This window comes from Fusarium proliferatum (genome assembly GCF_900067095.1).
Source record: "Fusarium proliferatum ET1 genome assembly, contig: FPRO_scaffold013, whole genome shotgun sequence".
NCBI classification, from domain to species: Eukaryota; Fungi; Ascomycota; class Sordariomycetes; order Hypocreales; family Nectriaceae; genus Fusarium; species Fusarium proliferatum.
The window spans coordinates 1384394-1402289 of NW_022194802.1; the positions used below are offsets into that span (position 1 = coordinate 1384394).

The 17896-nt window shown below is 49.0% G+C and overlaps 4 protein-coding genes across 4 annotated transcripts; 2 read left to right on the forward strand and 2 right to left on the reverse strand.

The window, feature by feature from the left end:
• Positions 1–464: 464 nt before the first annotated feature.
• FPRO_13085 (Histone H3) lies at positions 465–1013 on the reverse strand (the record flags this gene model as incomplete). Its single annotated transcript, XM_031223672.1, has 3 exons — positions 465–662; positions 721–857; positions 938–1013. The coding sequence occupies 3 exons, from the start codon at positions 1011–1013 to the stop codon at positions 465–467; spliced, it is 411 nt and encodes a 136-aa protein (XP_031089008.1).
• Positions 1014–2588: 1575 nt separating this feature from the next.
• Positions 2589–3055, forward strand: FPRO_13086 (Histone H4; the record flags this gene model as incomplete). Its single annotated transcript, XM_031223673.1, has 3 exons — positions 2589–2598; positions 2703–2840; positions 2892–3055. The coding sequence occupies 3 exons, from the start codon at positions 2589–2591 to the stop codon at positions 3053–3055; spliced, it is 312 nt and encodes a 103-aa protein (XP_031089009.1).
• A 4998-nt stretch (positions 3056–8053) lies between these two features.
• Positions 8054–9922, forward strand: FPRO_13087 (uncharacterized protein; the record flags this gene model as incomplete). The annotated part of the gene is made up of 2 exons (XM_031223674.1): positions 8054–8717; positions 8778–9922. The coding sequence occupies 2 exons, from the start codon at positions 8054–8056 to the stop codon at positions 9920–9922; spliced, it is 1809 nt and encodes a 602-aa protein (XP_031089010.1).
• A 1959-nt stretch (positions 9923–11881) lies between these two features.
• On the reverse strand, positions 11882–16668 carry FPRO_13088 (putative PENTAFUNCTIONAL AROM POLYPEPTIDE; the record flags this gene model as incomplete). The annotated part of the gene is made up of 2 exons (XM_031223675.1): positions 11882–11947; positions 12025–16668. 2 exons carry the CDS (start codon positions 16666–16668, stop codon positions 11882–11884), a joined length of 4710 nt encoding a protein of 1569 aa, XP_031089011.1.
• Positions 16669–17896: the final 1228 nt, after the last annotated feature.

Below are 17896 nucleotides of genomic sequence, written 5' to 3' on the forward strand. Positions count from 1 at the left end.
ACTGATCCCGTGCAACTATTTGCACAGGCTGTGGCGATGAGTCATTTAATATGGATCGTGGTGGGTTGGAAATGTGCTGAATGTCAGGCTCCCTTCACAGCTAATTATTGAGCACAATGACAGTTCACAATGAGGTAGGCAACCGGAGCAGGTACCAGTGACAATACTTCAGTTGACACCAGGCGCGTGTGTGCAGTCGGTCGCGCTACGTCGTTCGGATTTCGATTCGAACCCGCGACGGTGATTGAGCTACATAAATCAATGTCGAGTCACGAGGAACGAGAAATGATGATCAAAGACCGGTGGTCGATTGCGTGGGGCAGCTAACTAGCTTGCCATTTAATATACATCCCAACTGTAGAAAGCATGTTCCTCGTGAACGCCTTGATTATCCCCTAACCATAATATCCCTCGTGTCAAAGCAAAAAGTCGTGATCCTCCTGAATACCCATACGTGATATCGCTTAGTTGCGCTCACCTCGGAGGCGGCGGGCAAGCTGGATGTCCTTGGATTGGATGGTGACACGCTTGGCGTGGATGGCACAGAGATTGGTGTCTTCAAAGAGGGAGACGAGGTAGGACTCGACGGACTCCTGGAGAGCACCGATGGCGGAAGACTGGAAGCGGAGATCAGACTTGAAGTCCTGGGCAATCTCACGAACCTGTTCGTCGAATGTTAGTATGCGTCAAGCGGTGACGAATGTAGCAGGTGATGCTTACCAGACGCTGGAAGGGGAGCTTTCGGATGAGGAGCTCGGTCGACTTCTGGTATCGTCGAATCTCACGGAGAGCGACGGTACCGGGCTTGTAGCGGTGAGGCTTCTTGACACCTCCGGTAGAGGGGGCGGACTTGCGGGCTGTTGGTGATAAGTTAGTGGTCATGTTTTTGGTTACCCGACGCGACACGCGTCGAGTTGAAGTCGCGGTGAAGACTTACCAGCCTTAGAGGCGAGCTGCTTGCGAGGGGCCTTGCCACCGGTGGACTTGCGGGCGGTCTGCTTAGTGCGAGCCATTGCTGAAGATTGACGTGAAGATGGAAGAGTTAAAAGAGTATGTGATTGATGGTTGATGGTGGTTGTTGTTGATGGATGATTGTGGGGGGGGAGGCTGAAGTGGGTGTGTGATGCAGAAGGAAAAGTCGAGAGAGGGAGCAGGCGGGGGGATTCCTTTATACCTGTGTGTGCAGGCGGCGGCTGATCTGAGTGCAGTGGACCGTGCGCGCTGATTGGAGTGTATTGTTTGCAATCACCCACCGAAAATGGAAAAATGGGGCCCGGTGAAAACTGCACCACTGATCGTAAAAAAAAGCTGCACGCGTGCTGATTTTCTATTGGCTCTGATTTTCATTTGTCTCGTCTGCCCGCGTAAGGTAGCGCCCCACGCACGCTTGTCAAAGTCGCCCACCCGTTGGAATCTGATCTCTATTTTGCCAGGCGGCCAATGGCGAATATGCTGTCCGCGGTTATGAATTTCAGTCCAGGCACCCGATTATTGACTGAGGCGAAACTCGACCTGGGGAAACGGTCCATGAGATGGCCACAGTCACAAGTCACGGTCATAGTCATAGTCATAATCATTAGTAGTCATAGTCACAGTCCACTCTGGGGAACATGTCGCTAGCTCAATTTCCGTCACAGTCTTTGTATAAGTCTACGCGTATGCCTTGTGCGATGTTGGATGTGATGAATGGTTTGATCTTTGTAGTCTGTTAATATTGTAATGCTTGTTGGTCAGTCCATGATTGGCTACAGCTTCATGTGTTCTCAGTTGCTTAGACTGTGCATGATGCTATTCTGGTAAGTGTGCAAATACAGTAGATGTTGATATTATTTTCATTTGATACCTTGTTACTCAATTTTGGACCTCAATTGACATTATTTGGTTACGTTGCTTTTGTGCTAATGTCTCTGTATCGAGTTGGGCATTTGAGTCGTTGGGCACATTCAACGACACAGTTAACCATATTCCACCAAGCAGTAATCTCAACGCAACTGTAACGCAATTCGCCACAGACGATACACAATAAGTCGCAATAGCCTACAGTTTATGCCATAGGGCTTGTAACAGCATCTCAGCAATTCTACCACACTGCAGTATGCCAATGTTACACACATGGACTAACAAACATATCGTAGTCGAAAGCTACCCTACAACGAGACTTTACACTGGTGGGACAACATTGCATCCAATTGCATAAGTGGGTGGCTGGCTCAAGTTCAGTTGGCCGGGTGCACGTTATGCTGCTGAGTGCCGGAAACCGAGAGCCTGAGACCGACCCCCGCTTTCGATTTCAAAAATCAACGCAATCCGAATTTTTAATTCGTCAGCTTAAAAACTCGCGTCACTAGGCACCTCTGCTCAGAGATCGCGTCGCCCAGCAGGGATCAAGATCACACAGTGGGTCCAGCCAACTGATCCCGATTCTGGCCCACTCGTACTTAAGCTCTCCCACTCCCGCTCTACATTGCTGCATCTCATACTCAAACACTTTCATCCAACGTCTCTCTACATCGACTGCACATCACCATACACTACCAGTGTATACACATACCACACACAATCAAACAACCAACTCTCCCTCTATCACAATGACTGGACGTAAGTGACACTTCGCCTCTGCACATGCATACGTGCTCGATCACATTCGACGCGTTGTGGACGCGTCTCGTGTTTCCTCCCCAAGCTTACACTTATCTTCACAGGCGGCAAGGGCGGCAAGGGCCTCGGCAAGGGTGGTGCCAAGCGTCACCGAAAGATCTTGCGAGACAACATCCAGGGTATCACCAAGCCCGCCATCCGACGTCTCGCTCGCCGAGGTGGTGTCAAGCGTATTTCTGCCAGTAAGCTGCTCATTACACAATACTACGTTGGCCGTGACTAACGCCCTCCAGTGATCTACGAGGAGACCCGCGGTGTCTTGAAGACCTTCCTTGAGGGTGTCATTCGTGATGCTGTCACATACACTGAGCACGCCAAGCGCAAGACAGTCACATCTCTCGATGTTGTATACGCCCTGAAGCGACAAGGCCGCACCCTCTACGGTTTCGGTGGTTAAGCGCGTTCTGTTTTACATGCTGTTACGAATCTTTGCGGTCGACTGCTTGCTGCGCAGGACCATGTAGGGTGTTTCATGACGACAAATGGGTCCGGTCTTGTTTTTGGGTGTTATGTATCATAGGGAAACGGGGGATTACATTCGGGGATAATCGAACATGCCCTCGAGGCGATCTTGATCATCACATAGTGCATGTTCCTTGAATTGCTGTGAACATCCTGCTGTACTACGTAGGCCGTCTGTGAACTTCGACATTGCCCACGTGTTCAGCCTGTCGCGCACCGGATGTAATGGCTGTTATGTGCTGGGTTGTGGACGCGAGTAGATGCCATGCACGTTGCATGCCGTTGAGGCATATTTGCGTGTATGTCGCTATCAATGCTTCCATGAACGCGTCTGATTCCTCACGATTAGGATAGTTGACAGCATTTCATGAAGTAATGTCCATCTTTATGTCGATTGTCATTAACACGTACGCCGTGCAGCTTTCCGCTTACACTGAGTTTTTGAGTATATGGATGTAGATCCTCGTAGGGTATATTTTGGTCGAAGGATGCGGTTAACGTCGCGAGATTTGGCATGTCTCATCTATGTGGATGATTTTCAATACTCGCGTTCTGGAACAGGCTTCCACATAAGGCTCACGTTAAAAATGTCAGCATAAACCCGTGGCAGCTCCAGATGAACCCTCTTCAAAGATAAATAAATAAAATGATTACATTGTTGGTCTTAATGTCAATGTATTGGTTGTTCACTCGCGTCAGATTGCCCAGGCTGCCGAGATCTCCGCCTACCCTGGAGACCGACATCAAAAACCGGGTGTCAAGTTGGAGACAGCTGGTAACCTCTCAATAATCGCTGTTGCACTGCCTCCACCAATGAGTCACTTCACTGCGTATTCATTGGGGTCGGCTGAGAGAATACGAACGCGACAGGCCTTGGGTGACCGAATAATTGCGGTTCTGGAACAGTCTATATCTCGCCTGGTGATCAGCATTCTGAAGCTTGGCAACTGCGGGCGGAGTGAAACTAACTACCCAATGGCTTGAAATTGGCCGATACGCAACATATTTGCGACCCCGTAGATTATTAGGTATGTACTAAGCAAGGGAGAACAGATACAGGCAGGCATGTCACTCGATAGATCAATATTCGCATACATCTCATGCTCTTGCCAATCGGCCGAAGGTATCGGATTACGGAGCCTACGGGTGGCGAGAACAAAGGATCGTCGGGCCTGGACCACGTGGATGTTTGCTAAAATTAGGTCGAGGCCGCTGCAGACGCAGACACAACCGGGAGCGGAATTTACCAGGTTTGGCTCATGCCTACTACCTAGGTACGGATGAACAGCAGGAGAAAAAAGACCGTTTGCATTGATCAACTATTACTCAGCCATGAAGGTGGCTAAATGATGACGGGGATTACAAATGACTCCGGGAAGTTGGGAGTTAGGCATGATCGGATTACTCTGAAAACCCGAGAGCGCCGGAGATAATGAATGAATGGCCATGACCAAATCCATAGCCCATTGTCATTAAGCTATGCATGCATGAGCCCCCCTACACGGACAAGCCGAACGGTGGAAGCTGGATATCGATGATCAGATCTATCTGTGCGGACAACAAATATACTGTAGATTTCGAGATGGATATTTGGAACGAATGATGAAACAACCATGTCGTACCGAGAAACGCCTTGACCATTCTTGAATAGTCGGTACCAGCTTACATCGAATCGAATAGTGTACTGTCTACCCCTGTAACGTAGCATAACAATGCCTCAATCAAGCATTGTTTCTCACACAGCTTGGTGATTGCTCAGCTCTATTGATCCTCTACTCATCCTGTTCGCCGACGACAACTAAATCGGAGGATTGAAGAGCCGGATGGCTGACAAGATGTCGATGTGCAAATTGCATCACATCTAGTGTTAGGGGAAACACATTGGCACACTATTCACACGTACAGACAGTCGGTAAAGACTATCGGTACCTTGGTTACTATAAGCCATCGGGTATACTTTGCGCTGGTAGTGAGATAGATGCTCAGACTCTAATAGCGATAGATGGATCACCCGGTGCCGGCCTCAGCCGCCGCCGTTGCGGGTACGGGTACTGTGCTGAGATTTTCGCCGCCAGCCCTACGCGGACCCAACGGACGGAAGACCAGCACCTAGTCCCAGGTAGGCTACACCATGGCTAATAAACGTTTGGCATAGCTGAGAATTACAGTAGCTGATATTCATTTCACGCTGCAGTATCTAGGGAGGAAAGAAAACTCAGGTACTTGACCCTGAGCCACAAAATTATTTAGGTAAATCTAGCCTAAGCTTAGAGGGCCGCCTTGCTAAGTTTATTTTGGCATCCTCTTCTCAAGTCTTGAGTTTTTTTGCTCCCTAAAGAGTATGTAACTACCTGTAGACGCTGTGCATGTCACTTCTTGGTTCTCGGACCGGGGAAGGAAGCAAGATCGAGATGAACATGGGGTGCAACTCTTAAGTCATGAGCTTTTGCCGACAAAGTCGCACCCCCGGCCCAAATGATACCTACATCTTGCATACCTATTTTACACAGACCCAGGTAGGTAAGTACTAAGGTAAGGTGGTTCCAACGATGAAGGATTTTATTTTGGTGCCTACCTTATGGCCCGCAAGTTCCATCCATATGGTCCTGGTTCAAAGTGCCGAGTTATCTCACCCGAAGCGTTTGCCTACCTTGCAGAAATACTCATGCATCTTTCCGGATAGGTGTTATCATCAAAAAGAGTTCCAGGCTCCTTGACCATCTATAATGGGAAGTTCTGTCCGAGCATCGGGGAATCGAAGTGATCATCAAAACTGTCCGAGGAGTTAATCGTGCCGGAAAACCCGTTGGGCTGGGACATGGAGGCAGCTCAGTCAGCTCACGGAGAAACAGAACACAAAGGCTTCTAGAAACAGGCGGGACCAAACGAGATCGATCTGGGTGGGCAGCTTGAAAATGGACTGTAAAATTAGAGCTTGTGGCTTAGCTTCCAACGAGCCACACGTCTGATTGGCTGGAGCACAAAGTCCGATTGCATCCGACGGCTGGTAGCGGATCGGTCAGGCCGAGAATGCACTGCAGCGAAGAATTCGAAGAAATGTTCATCCAATTATATCATTTCATTTCATCGATTGATTGTTGAACTGTTCCCGACCAGCGAGATGCGACCAGGGTCGGTTCCTGCGTCAAGCGAGTGTGTACTCCGTATCCCCATGGTCAATAGGGAGCATGGGATAGAGATTTTTTCTTTCTTATTTTTGTGTCTTTACCCTATCGAGCAGTATCCTCCGGGTAGGCGGTAACGCTTGAACAGGTGTTGTCTTGAATCAATGAGACAGTCACATACATGTTTGTACTGTACATGCATGGTATGATTAGTCACACCATAGGGCGTGTCATACGACGACTCTGCGAATATTTTTTCTTAGCTCCCCTGATTTGAGTTCCAAGGCTCCCCAGGACTGGCTAACATCTGGCAGCTGAGTCGAAAATTCCAACCGTGATGAATCAACATACGACGACATGTCTCATGTGACCTTGACCAAGAGTCATCATGTGATTAGAAATGGTGGGGTAGAGATTCGCATGGATTGTGGCGGAATATCAAAGAGTGGCGTCGGCACCAGATGATAAACCACGAGATGTGGCTGTGCGAGGGAGCCGGCGCGAGGGAGATACGTATCCAACAAGTGGGAGGATCGGCGGGGCTAGACTACGTCAGTGGAACCTTGAAGAGGTCAAAAAAAAAAAAAAACTTGAGCGTGCTGGGCGCCTGGGCCGGGTTAAGATTTTCCTGAACAGCGTCAGAGTCCAAGGGATTGAGAGAGCCTATTGGGCACCGGTTCTGATGGGCCCCTACCGGCGTCAGAGCCCTGCAGCCTTGGGTGCAAGCTGGCCTTGGCCCTTGAACCCGAACCTTGAACAAACCTAAATGATACGTACCATTGCTTGATACGGGCATGCATCTTTGGATCCCCGGAGTGGGAGTGGACATGTCCGTTGCGGGAGGGCTTGGGGGCCCAATTAGTCAGTCAGCCAACACCTCGCTGTTCGGTTGCTCGTCTCGCAAGGAGGGAGAGGAAGAGGGACGGGATATTTGAAATCAAGAGGAGAGGATTATGCGTATGGCCACAAATTATCGTCAGTGCACGGCGATTGAGAAGGTACCGGAAGTGACCTGAAGCAGCAGGAAGATCAGCAACCATATTGTCATATCGAATGGGTGACCCAGACAGACATCATCATCAGCATCATCATCCATGATCAATCAGCCATCATTCATCTATTATTTCACCAGGAGCAAGCGAGTGCACACACACATATACCTAAACCTACCTTACTTACGTAGTAGCGCGTCGCATAACTGCCAATCCGCCGCTGACCTAGGAGGTAAAAACGAAGCAAGACAACGCCTTCGAGCCTGGCGTGACGATATACATTATCCACACACCACGACATACTTACCTACCATGGTACATTAATTACTTCACAACCTGTCGAGGTTGCATACCACACGTACGGCACCCACCCTCATCGCATCGAATTGTCCAAGAGTCATCAAGCCCACACCACCATTACATATACCGGGTTACATACCGCAAATCGACCTCACTCACTTCCTGCTGCGGTACCCTCCTCCACGGCTTCTGTTGGGGCATGCGCTAGGTACCTAGCGATTCTTTCCAGATCCCGGCCTCGGTGCTGTCCTGTGCATCATCGAGTGGGCCCAGGGTCTTTTTTAGTTTTGGCCCCGTGGGGGTGCACCTAGTGACTTCATCGACTCCAGCACTGTACTGTACCTACTAACCTTCCCTTACCTTATGTAGGTACCTTATCCATCAGTCTTTTGGCTTCCATCACTCACACCTTGTTGCTCATCTAAACGGTCCCTGCTTTCTTTAAAAAGCGACCATTCCCACCTTTCGCCACATTCTCTCAACTCTAAACATAAACTCATCTTTTACAACATCACCATGTTATCGATCCCTCGACTACATCAACAGCAACTTCAGCTCCAACAACAACTACAACACAACTCTCCCAACTCTCAGCAGCACCAGCAGTTTCCCTACTCTCAGAACTGCCATACCGAATACAACTCTGTTACCTATTCTGACCTTCCTCGATCGACTTACGAAGACGAGATCACTGCTTTGAGTCAACAACTTCCCACCGACCTCATGCAGCCCGAAGCTTGGGGAGCACTTGCCCAACAGACTCACAGGTTACCTCGTGGGACTCATCAGCGCGAGTCTTCTCTGTCATCTCTAGGGTCTTCAACAGCTGGACCTGCCTCGCCCTTCAACCACAACACATCGAACCCACATATTGCAATCACCGACGCAAACGACCAGAGCAATCCCTCATATTATCACCTGGCCAAGTCGATGGCTTCTTATGCTGGATACCAGACTTGCGGAGGCTTGGAGCAGAATGCTATGCCTGACATGGCCTATCCGATCACTCTGTCAGGACCAAGCAGCAAGCCAAGGATGGATCGGACTTTGATGCAAGCTCCTGACTTCTCTGGTGGCTCATCACGATCACACCCCGCCTCAGTGGCGAGTTCCATAGCGGGTGACTCACCTGCTACTCCTACAGTTGGCGAAGCAGATAACTCGGAGAGAAGGCGAAAAGGTAATGTCCTCGACGACGGCCTCATATCCATGAACATAAGCTCACATTCTTATTACCCAGGTTTTGCCAATGCTCCAAAACTTGACAGAACCATGACAGACATTTATGCAGACGAACTCTACAGCCCCAACTTTGCCATCACATCAACCCCTCCCTCGCAAACTCAGGTATCTTTATCACCTACAAACGATGTCTTCAGCCAGCGACTCAACGCCGCCAACAACCAGCATCTAAGTGCTGCTCAATCGCCAGTCTCTAGCAACTCGCGAGATAGGTCGCCCTTCAGAACTGGCTCGCCTCTCGCCCCTTCTCCCGCCCATGAGTTTGGCAACCATGGACTTCCACAGAACTTGACATTCAACAGTGCACAGCGCATACGCGAGCAGAATAAGGCACATCAAGATGCTCAGGTCATGCGTCAACAGATGAGCATGAAGCAGGAGCCTGAGACCCCGAAGACCATTTCCCCAAAGGATGCGATTCTTGAGTTCAATGAGTCTGAAGGTGACAACAATTTCCCTCTGTTTCCTCAGAGCTCTTCGGGCTTCGATCTGGACCAGTTCCCAAAGTCTATGGTTAGCTCTCAGGAATCTATGCACGACACCCACAGCCAAAATCACTTCAACTTCCTATCATCGCACGCAGCCAATGGAATTTCGGTGCCTCAACAATATCCGTTTATTGCACACCCGCGGATGAACCACGAGACACCACCTCGCTTGAGCTCCGCTGGATCGAGCTCGAACGAATCGCGGAATGTCACCCCTGCAACCCGCCCCGGCAGCACTGCTGCTGATGGCGGCACTTACACTTGCACATACCACGGTTGCACATTACGATTTGAAACTCCAGCGCTACTTCAGAAGCACAAGCGGGAAGGCCACAGGCAGACCCAGAACCTTGGACCTTCGCAACCTCGTAATATGGGTATGACATCTGCACTGTTAAACACACAGGCGGGCCCTCATCGTTGCGACAGGATCAACCCGAGCACTGGCAAGCCCTGCAACACTGTCTTTTCTAGGCCATATGATCTCACTCGCCACGAGGACACCATCCACAACGCTCGGAAGCAAAAGGTGCGATGTGATCTTTGCACTGAGGAGAAGACATTCAGTCGTGCGGATGCTCTAACCAGACACTATCGCGTATGCCATCCGGACGTGGAACTTCCAGGCAAGCATCGTCGAAGAGCCGGTGCATGAGTTCGGTGGCGTACGAGGCCAGCCGGCCAGCCCCAACGCACCATGCTTGCCCTGAGGCAGGAATTTTGCCGATGGGAGCCCCCGGAATACTGTCCAAGTCATCCCAGGATTGGCGCCGTGTCGTTAGTCTGGGGCTCCCTAGATGATGCCGCATGACGTTTACCACCGTCGAAACAAGGCTTGGCGGTTGTGGACCGATCATCGCAAGGCTTCAGTTTGTTTGAATCGGGTTGGTCGACAAAGTGCCAAACCGATAGCGCCCTAGGCCCTAGTGCGGGCAGGTGGATCTAAGGGTCCCTTTCCTGCAGGAAGGGTCCTTTCCGGTCAATCTGGCTACGTCATGAGCCACCCACACACTATGCCTATGACATCATATGGGCCCACACAAGTTTCAGTCACCGACCAGTGTCCCTCTCCGACACTCCCTGATGATGACATGGCTTCCGTCATGGATAGCGGACTGTCATTCGTTGTCATTGTACATTATCCTGATTCCAGTTGTTTCGGTTGTTTTGGCATCTCATCGAAGGAAATTTCCTATGCGACTTGCATGTATCTACCTATTTAACATTTGTACCAGGTCATCTGGCCGGCCAGAAACACCTTATGTTTGTTATGGAAAAAATTGGATTGGATTGATAGGAAACTGGTCTAGACAAAAAGAAAACAGGAGCGTTTTGGTTTTGTTTACTACAGCGAGTTTTGTCTTTATGCCTTGGGCAGATGATATCTAGGATTGGAATTTGAGTCAAGTCGCTTCTGCGAGTTGAACGTCATGCATGATGCCTGATGACTGCATTGACAGGAAGAGATTAATAGCGCTTTCAGCTGTCGACAGGGCGGGAAACAGCAAGGGTTAGCTCATTACCGACTGTATTTTGTTATTTTTGGAGACAAGCGACAATTATAGATTATGACGATGTATGATATAATGCGACACAAAAGAAGAAGATCATCAAATTCAAAGACATGTACTTTCTTCCCCCAGCTCCTAATGACAGCCAGATGTATGTGCATATCGCAACGTGATGCATATCAATGCTGCAAGTAAGCAGCATCCCCCTAAGTTTAGACCGCTCATAAACAGCTGGCGCTAGCTACCACTGTAGATCCGACCCTTGAAATCGATCATAAGAGTGCATTGATGATGGATGCGACTCTATTCTACTGCCGATCAGTTTCAAGCTAACCCTTCGCTACCTTTGGTGATGGTTACTTATAACTGACATGGATGCAGCGACGTCACAAGGGTTACAGTTCCCTTGCTCCTCTCTCTGCATGGGTCTAGTAAAGTATAGCAATGTCTTCGTATGAATCCTGGCAACGATACAATCTGAAAGTGCTGCAAGTAAGTAAGTAAGTAAGTCAGTCAGTAAGTAGTCTGCATAAACTAGTCCAATGGCTCCATAGCAAGCAAGAATCATAGTTCAAGGTATTGTTGTTCTTTGGTAAACTCTTCTTCAAGTTCTTGTTCGGCCGATTTCACAAGTGTACCGTAATTTCGTCACAGATATCCACTTGACTCAATTCTTAAACCAGGGTACGGAGTTGCACATATGACTCTTTGCGGCACGGCACGGCAGTAGGGAGAGTCTGGATAACGTCACAGCTTGGGGCCACTCCATTTCCCCAGCTTTACCAGAAGCAACAACATATGGCCGAACGACGTACGCAGCAATGAACAACATGCATTCTGTCTGTGAATAGCAACGCACACCTCACCCCAGCTCATCGGACCATAGCCATATCCATAGCCCTTCCTTAGCTCAACACAGCTCAACACGGCTTAACTCTATTCAACTGTCCTATCTTGTTCCCGGTCTCTCCACCAACGCCATAGCCTTCTTGCACCTTATATCTGAGCGCCCTTGTAAGTAGAAACCAAGTGGCCGGTACACAGGAGCATACAGCTTGTGCCAAATTACGTCGTCGTTGTTTTATTCGAGTCGAGACCTTTCATCATAGGCCGAGAACGGCTGCGCGGGCGTCCTCGTAAAGGGGTGTAATTCCCGTCCAGAGCTCAAACTGAATAGACCAGATTAGTTGGCTGAACTATCCTTCCTACCACAGACAAGCTATGGTCATGCCATAAGTGAACTTACCTGATACCACCCCTGAGAGGCAAGAACCTCTAGCCCTGGAATTGTGGTCCAGTTACCGGCATCCTCTGCCAACTGCATTATCGGGGTATGGCTGGGTTTGTATGCCATCTCGAGGAGGACTCGGCGCTCTTCGTTAATAGCTGGCCGACTGAGCACGACAGCTACGAGCTCCCGCAGAATGGGGTCGATAGGCCGATCAGCGGGAATAGTACTGACGACGACCTTGACGTTCGGCGAAACCTTGTCTATGTCTGAAGCCTGGCTCAGGCCTTGTAGGCTGTAATCGCTGGGGAAGTCAGCTGCAAGTGCGTCTGCCTTGGCCTGGTTGCGAGCGGCAATGTAAACTGGGCTGAACCCCAGAGAGTGCAGGGCAAAGACGGCAGCTCGAGTAGTCCCGCCAGAGCCCACGACCATGGCTGCTCCTCTTGTATCAGAGTCTGCCTGTTCCTCGATACCGGCGTCATGAAGAGCGTGTACCATGCCTCTCCAGTCTGTGTTGTCTCCCAAAAGTCGTCGACGGCCATTGGCGTCAGCCTTGCCTAAGGGAACAACGGTGTTGACAGCTCCAATGGCCTGAGCTGCAGCAGAGAGCTCGTCAACCTGACTCATAATATCCAACTTGAGAGGTATAGTGACCGAGGCGCCTCCAAAATCAGAAGACATCAGCACTTCACGTACATCCTTGATTTTGTCCGTCTCGAGACGATGGTACTGATGAGGCAGACCCATCTGCCCGAACAGGGTGTTGTGAAGAGCAGGCGAGCGAGATGCTGAGATGGGCTTTCCAAACAGATAGAATTTGTATGGGTCCAGATCGCCGAGTAATGCCAGAGCACGGCGTATCTCAGACGCGGACATCTGGCCTGGTGCGGCCTTGAAGGGTAGGGCAGGATGAGACACTGGCGTCAAGAACCGGTTCAGTACACGACTCAACTTTCCAGCTTTGCCCATGTTCATAACAATCATGGGTGTCTTCTGCGCTTCCTGCATTCGAGATTTGAATTTGGCAAGGTCGAAGTTGTCCTCAGGAGTGCGAGCAACACCAACCAACTTGATTATATCGCCGTACTGGAGAGCCCGATTGTAGTACTGAATCCACGACGCATTCTTCCAAGACATAGTGCCCTTAGGGTCATGGTGAGAGGCGATTATGCGTGAATACCCGCGAGATTCTGTTATTGTTTGGATGATGTCGTCAGGAAGCGTCATTTCAACATCGACGTACTCCAGACCCATCTGCAAAGCCAGGCGGTAGAGCTGGAGACCCTCTTCGTAGGCACTGTCAGGGAACTTACCACCCTGAGACTCGGTCCTCAACGTGAAAACGATAGGCTTCTTCGCTGAGGCGCGAAGAGTCGAAACCTGACGAGTAACAGAGTCGATGGAACGATCCCGGAGCAGATCAACCCTTAGCTCGACAGCATCAGAGCCAACCACAACTTCTGGCACAAGGCCAACAGCCTCATCAACGTCAGGCACAGTCAGAGACACAAAGAAACTGTGGTCTTTGTTTAAAACGTCTCTGAAATGAGAGTTTCTGCCCGCGATAGAATGCACAAATTGCCGGAAGTCGGAGGGAATCTCGGCCTTGGAGCCAGACGATTCGGAGTGCGGGCTGTAGTAAAGATGTGTGCTGCACTCGTTGTAGAAGTCCTTGCGGCGCAAATAGACCTGTCGGATCTCACTGGTATAGGCCGGCCGGGTTTTGTCACGGTTGAGATATTCAACCACTTGGTCGGTGTCGCGATGGACTAACAAGACAGTGCCACCGCTTTTGCCGTAGCTCTTGAGCATCTCTCTGGCCTCCGGAGTCTCGACCAGACCACCACCACAAGAGAAGATATGACCTGTCTTATTGTTCTCCATGACATCCCGCAGAAGTGCCAGCTCGTCCGCACGGAAACCCTCCCACCCACGGTCACCTCTGATCATTTCGGGAATCGTCCGCCCGGCACGCCTCTCCAGCTCCTGATCCAAATCGATGAATTTCCAACCCAGAAGTTTGGCCATCCAGTTACCAGCGGTAGTCTTGCCGGCGCCTCGCATTCCGATGATGAAGACTGAGCCTTTCAAAACTGCCTCTTGGCTCTCGTGGTCATCCTCATCAACGTCTGGCTCTTCACCGACCATGTCGACATTGAAAGTTTGGGAGAGAATGTCCCACCACCCTGGCCAGGTTTTGCCAACACACTCCCTCTCCATGATGACTACAGGGCCAGGCGAGGCAACTGCAAGGACACTAAAGCTCATCGCAACACGATGGTCATCATAGCAATGGATACCAACCTCTGGCGTCACTATACCGCCATCTCGGCTCTTACCGAGCACCTCAATACCATCCTCAAGCTCATTACATTGCACGCCAAACTTTGCGAGCTGATCCTTCATAGCGGCAATCCGATTACACTCTTTGACGCGTTGATTAGCAATGCCCGTGATTCGAGTTGTCCCCGAAGCGACAGCGGCCAGAACTGACGCCGTGAGGAATGCGTCGGTCATGGGCTCCATATCAACATGAGCAAGGCCATTGAGCTGACCAGGGGCAGGACCACTGACAGTTGTGGAGTGGTCGGACTGCTCAACATAACAACCCATAGGTTTCAGGACATCAACAGCGAAGCGGGCGTCTCCCTGCAGGGACTTTGAGCCAATATTGGGAATTGTACACTTGGTACCAGTGATGGCGGCAACCGCAAGGGGGTAAGTCGCAGAACTCGCGTCACTCTCGATGGTATACTCCTGAGGGTTCTTGTAAGTACCCTGAGGGATATGATAGGTGTTGGGCTCATCCGAAGAAACCTCCACGTTGATCCCGAAGGAGGCCATCATGGTGATAGTCATGTCGATGTAGGGCTGGGAGATAGGCTTGCCTCCAACCAGACGCAGTGTGACAGGGTTCTTGGCGTAAGGAGCGGCCATGAGAATTGACGAAACGTATTGTGATGAAATGGTCGCGGCAAGCTCGATATCCCCCCCCCTGAATCCACCAGCGGCATCAATTCGCAAGGGTAGACTATTCTCCTTCCCAAGATACTCGATTTCGACACCGTTGGAGCGCAAGGCATCAACCAGTGCGCCGATCGGACGAACCTGCATTCTTGCATTGCCAGTCAGAATGTTGACACGAGATTCCTGGCTAGGGGTGGCAAGGGCGACAACGGTAGTCAGGAAGCGGGATGCTGTGCCGGCATTCCCCAAATATAGAGGGTCTTTACTTGCTCGCAGATTGCCACCCTTGCCTTCAACTACCAGGACCTCTCCGGCTTCTTGCCAGGAGTAAGAAGCGCCCCCGAGCTGATGGATGGCCGAAAGCATATACTCGGTATCATCAGAATGGAGAAGATTCTTGATGCGGCAAGTTCCTGAACCCAGGGCGGCTAGGATGAGAGCTCGGTTGGAGATGCTCTTTGAGCCTGGCGGAGCCACTGTGACGTTGAGATCCTTGGGAACACCAGGGGTGACCCGAATGGATGATGACAAGATGGTCCGGATTACCTTATCTTCCACAACGCTGGCTCGTGGCTCATGACACTTGCCAATGGCCGAGAGCAGAACAATCTTCTTCTTCTTTCCATCGTTCTTTTTATCCACACCCATCTTTTCAAGAAGAATATCCACAGGACACTTCTTACCCGCTGTCAGCTTGACGACACGCTTGTCACGGAGCGAGGTTGGAAGATCGTAACTGGCGATGCACTTGACTAGCCTGGCAACTGCACCAGGACGCAAAACACCGAGGTGACGTGCGAGCTCTGCTTCCTTGACCATGCCGATAGCAACGGCTTCGCCGTGGAGAAGCTGTGGCGTCAAGATAGCCTCGAACGCGTGTCCAATGGAGTGACCGAAGTTGAGAAGATTACGGAGACCACCCTCTCGTTCATCACTAGACACAACCTCTGCTTTGACGCCCGCTGAGCCGATAACAATGCGCTTCAGCACATCTCGGATGGGGTCCAAGCGGCTTTCACCCTTGGATCGAACGCATTCAAGGATGCGAGCTGCTGATTCCTCAAGAATAGTAAACTCAGTCTCATTCCAAATAGCGGCGGTTTTGACAACCTCAGCCATCCCATTGATGAATTCGCGGGCGGGCAACGTCTCGAGGAACGTCAAGTCAATATAGATACGCTGCGGCTGCCAGAAAGCACCGACAAGGTTTTTGCCCATTGGAGTATCAATGGCAGTCTTTCCACCAATCGACGAGTCAACCATGGCGAGCAATGTTGTGGGCACTTGGACGAACCGGACACCACGCATGAAGGTAGCAGCAACATAGCCGATCATATCTCCCATGACGCCGCCACCAAGAGCTATAATGACCGTGTCGCGGGTGCATTGTTGGGAGAGCATCCAATCCTCTATCTCGGCCTTTGTCTCACGGCTTTTGGAAGCCTCTCCTGGTGGGATGGTGTACGTGAGCAGCCGAGTGGCTGTTACTTGGGAAGCCGCCTCGAAACGAGCTTGAAAGGCAGGCACATATGTGTCGAAAAGATTGGTATCTGTGATGAGGACGTAGGTCGACGTAGGCGTGTTTTGGAGAAGGTCATCAACAACAAAGTTAAGCCAAAGACCGTGATCGACGATGATATTGGGCTCGCCTAGAATTGAGATCCGAGTCGGATCTTGTCTCTCGGCTTGAGCCATGGTCACAGCAGGCCTCAAGATGACCCAAGATTTGCTTGCTTCTTGGCCGTGAGAATTCAATTGAGTTAAGGTTGGAAGTCTTTCGTTGACTATGGATTGGCGGGGCAGGGGATCTAGGTTGCGGTGGCCTGTGAGTAAAATTTGGAGGGGTCTGCCCGATCACGGACCAAGCTCTGACTCTATGACGAGAAGAGACTAGTAAAATGCCAAGAGTTAAAACATAAGTAAAGAAGGGCAGAAAGAAGAGGTAGGGTACTTAATAGGCTTTAATAATATATTTTTAACCTTTAGGTTTTTTTAATTAATTTTTTTTTATAAAATAATTAATTATTTAAAAAACTTAATTTTAATTTAATTTAAATTTTTTTTTCCTTACTATTAGCCTTATAAAGCCATTAAGCTTTTAACTTTCTATATAAAGGCTTAAATAATAAGGCCTTTATAGTAAGCCTATCCCAGTTTAACCTACTGCTTCTTTACTAATATCACTTTATCTGCAGCTCTTAGACATAAGGTCAATTAGTTACATACCTAGGTATATATATTTAATTAATAGAGGTCAATTTAACTTTTGCTAACTAACTTACATAAAAGTTAACCTAATTCCTTTAATTCTGACTTTAATAGAACCTTTAAACCTTGCCATTACCTTACATTTATCCTAGAACTCTATATATAGATGTGCTATCTTTATATTAAAAGCAGCACCCCCTTTACTATAATGACCCTTTTAGCTATATTAAAAAGCCACTCTTTATATATATTTAATAGGCCTATAAAGGCAGTAAGGAAGGCTACTTAATTTAACTAAAGGAAATAACCTTCTCTTAAGTCTCTCTTTAGGTCTTTTAGATTTAATAGCTTATTATAGATTTAACCTAAATTAATTATATTAAAATAGGGCTAATAAATTATATAATTAATTAATTTAATTAATATATAATTAAAGATTATTATTTTAATTAAATTAAATTAATATTTTAATAAAAAGTTTTTCTTAATAATAGTTATTATTATATAGATCTCTTTTAGTTTATTTTTATTAGCTTTCTATAAGGTAGGCCTAATAGCTATATTAAGATTATAGTTAGTTATATAGTAGGCCTAATTATATAGCTATAGGCTATTTTATATAGCAGGTATTATATTAATAGCTATAATTAATATTAGTAGCTATAACTAATAGGTTAGGGAATATACTTAAGTATAATAGACTTAGCCTAGTATA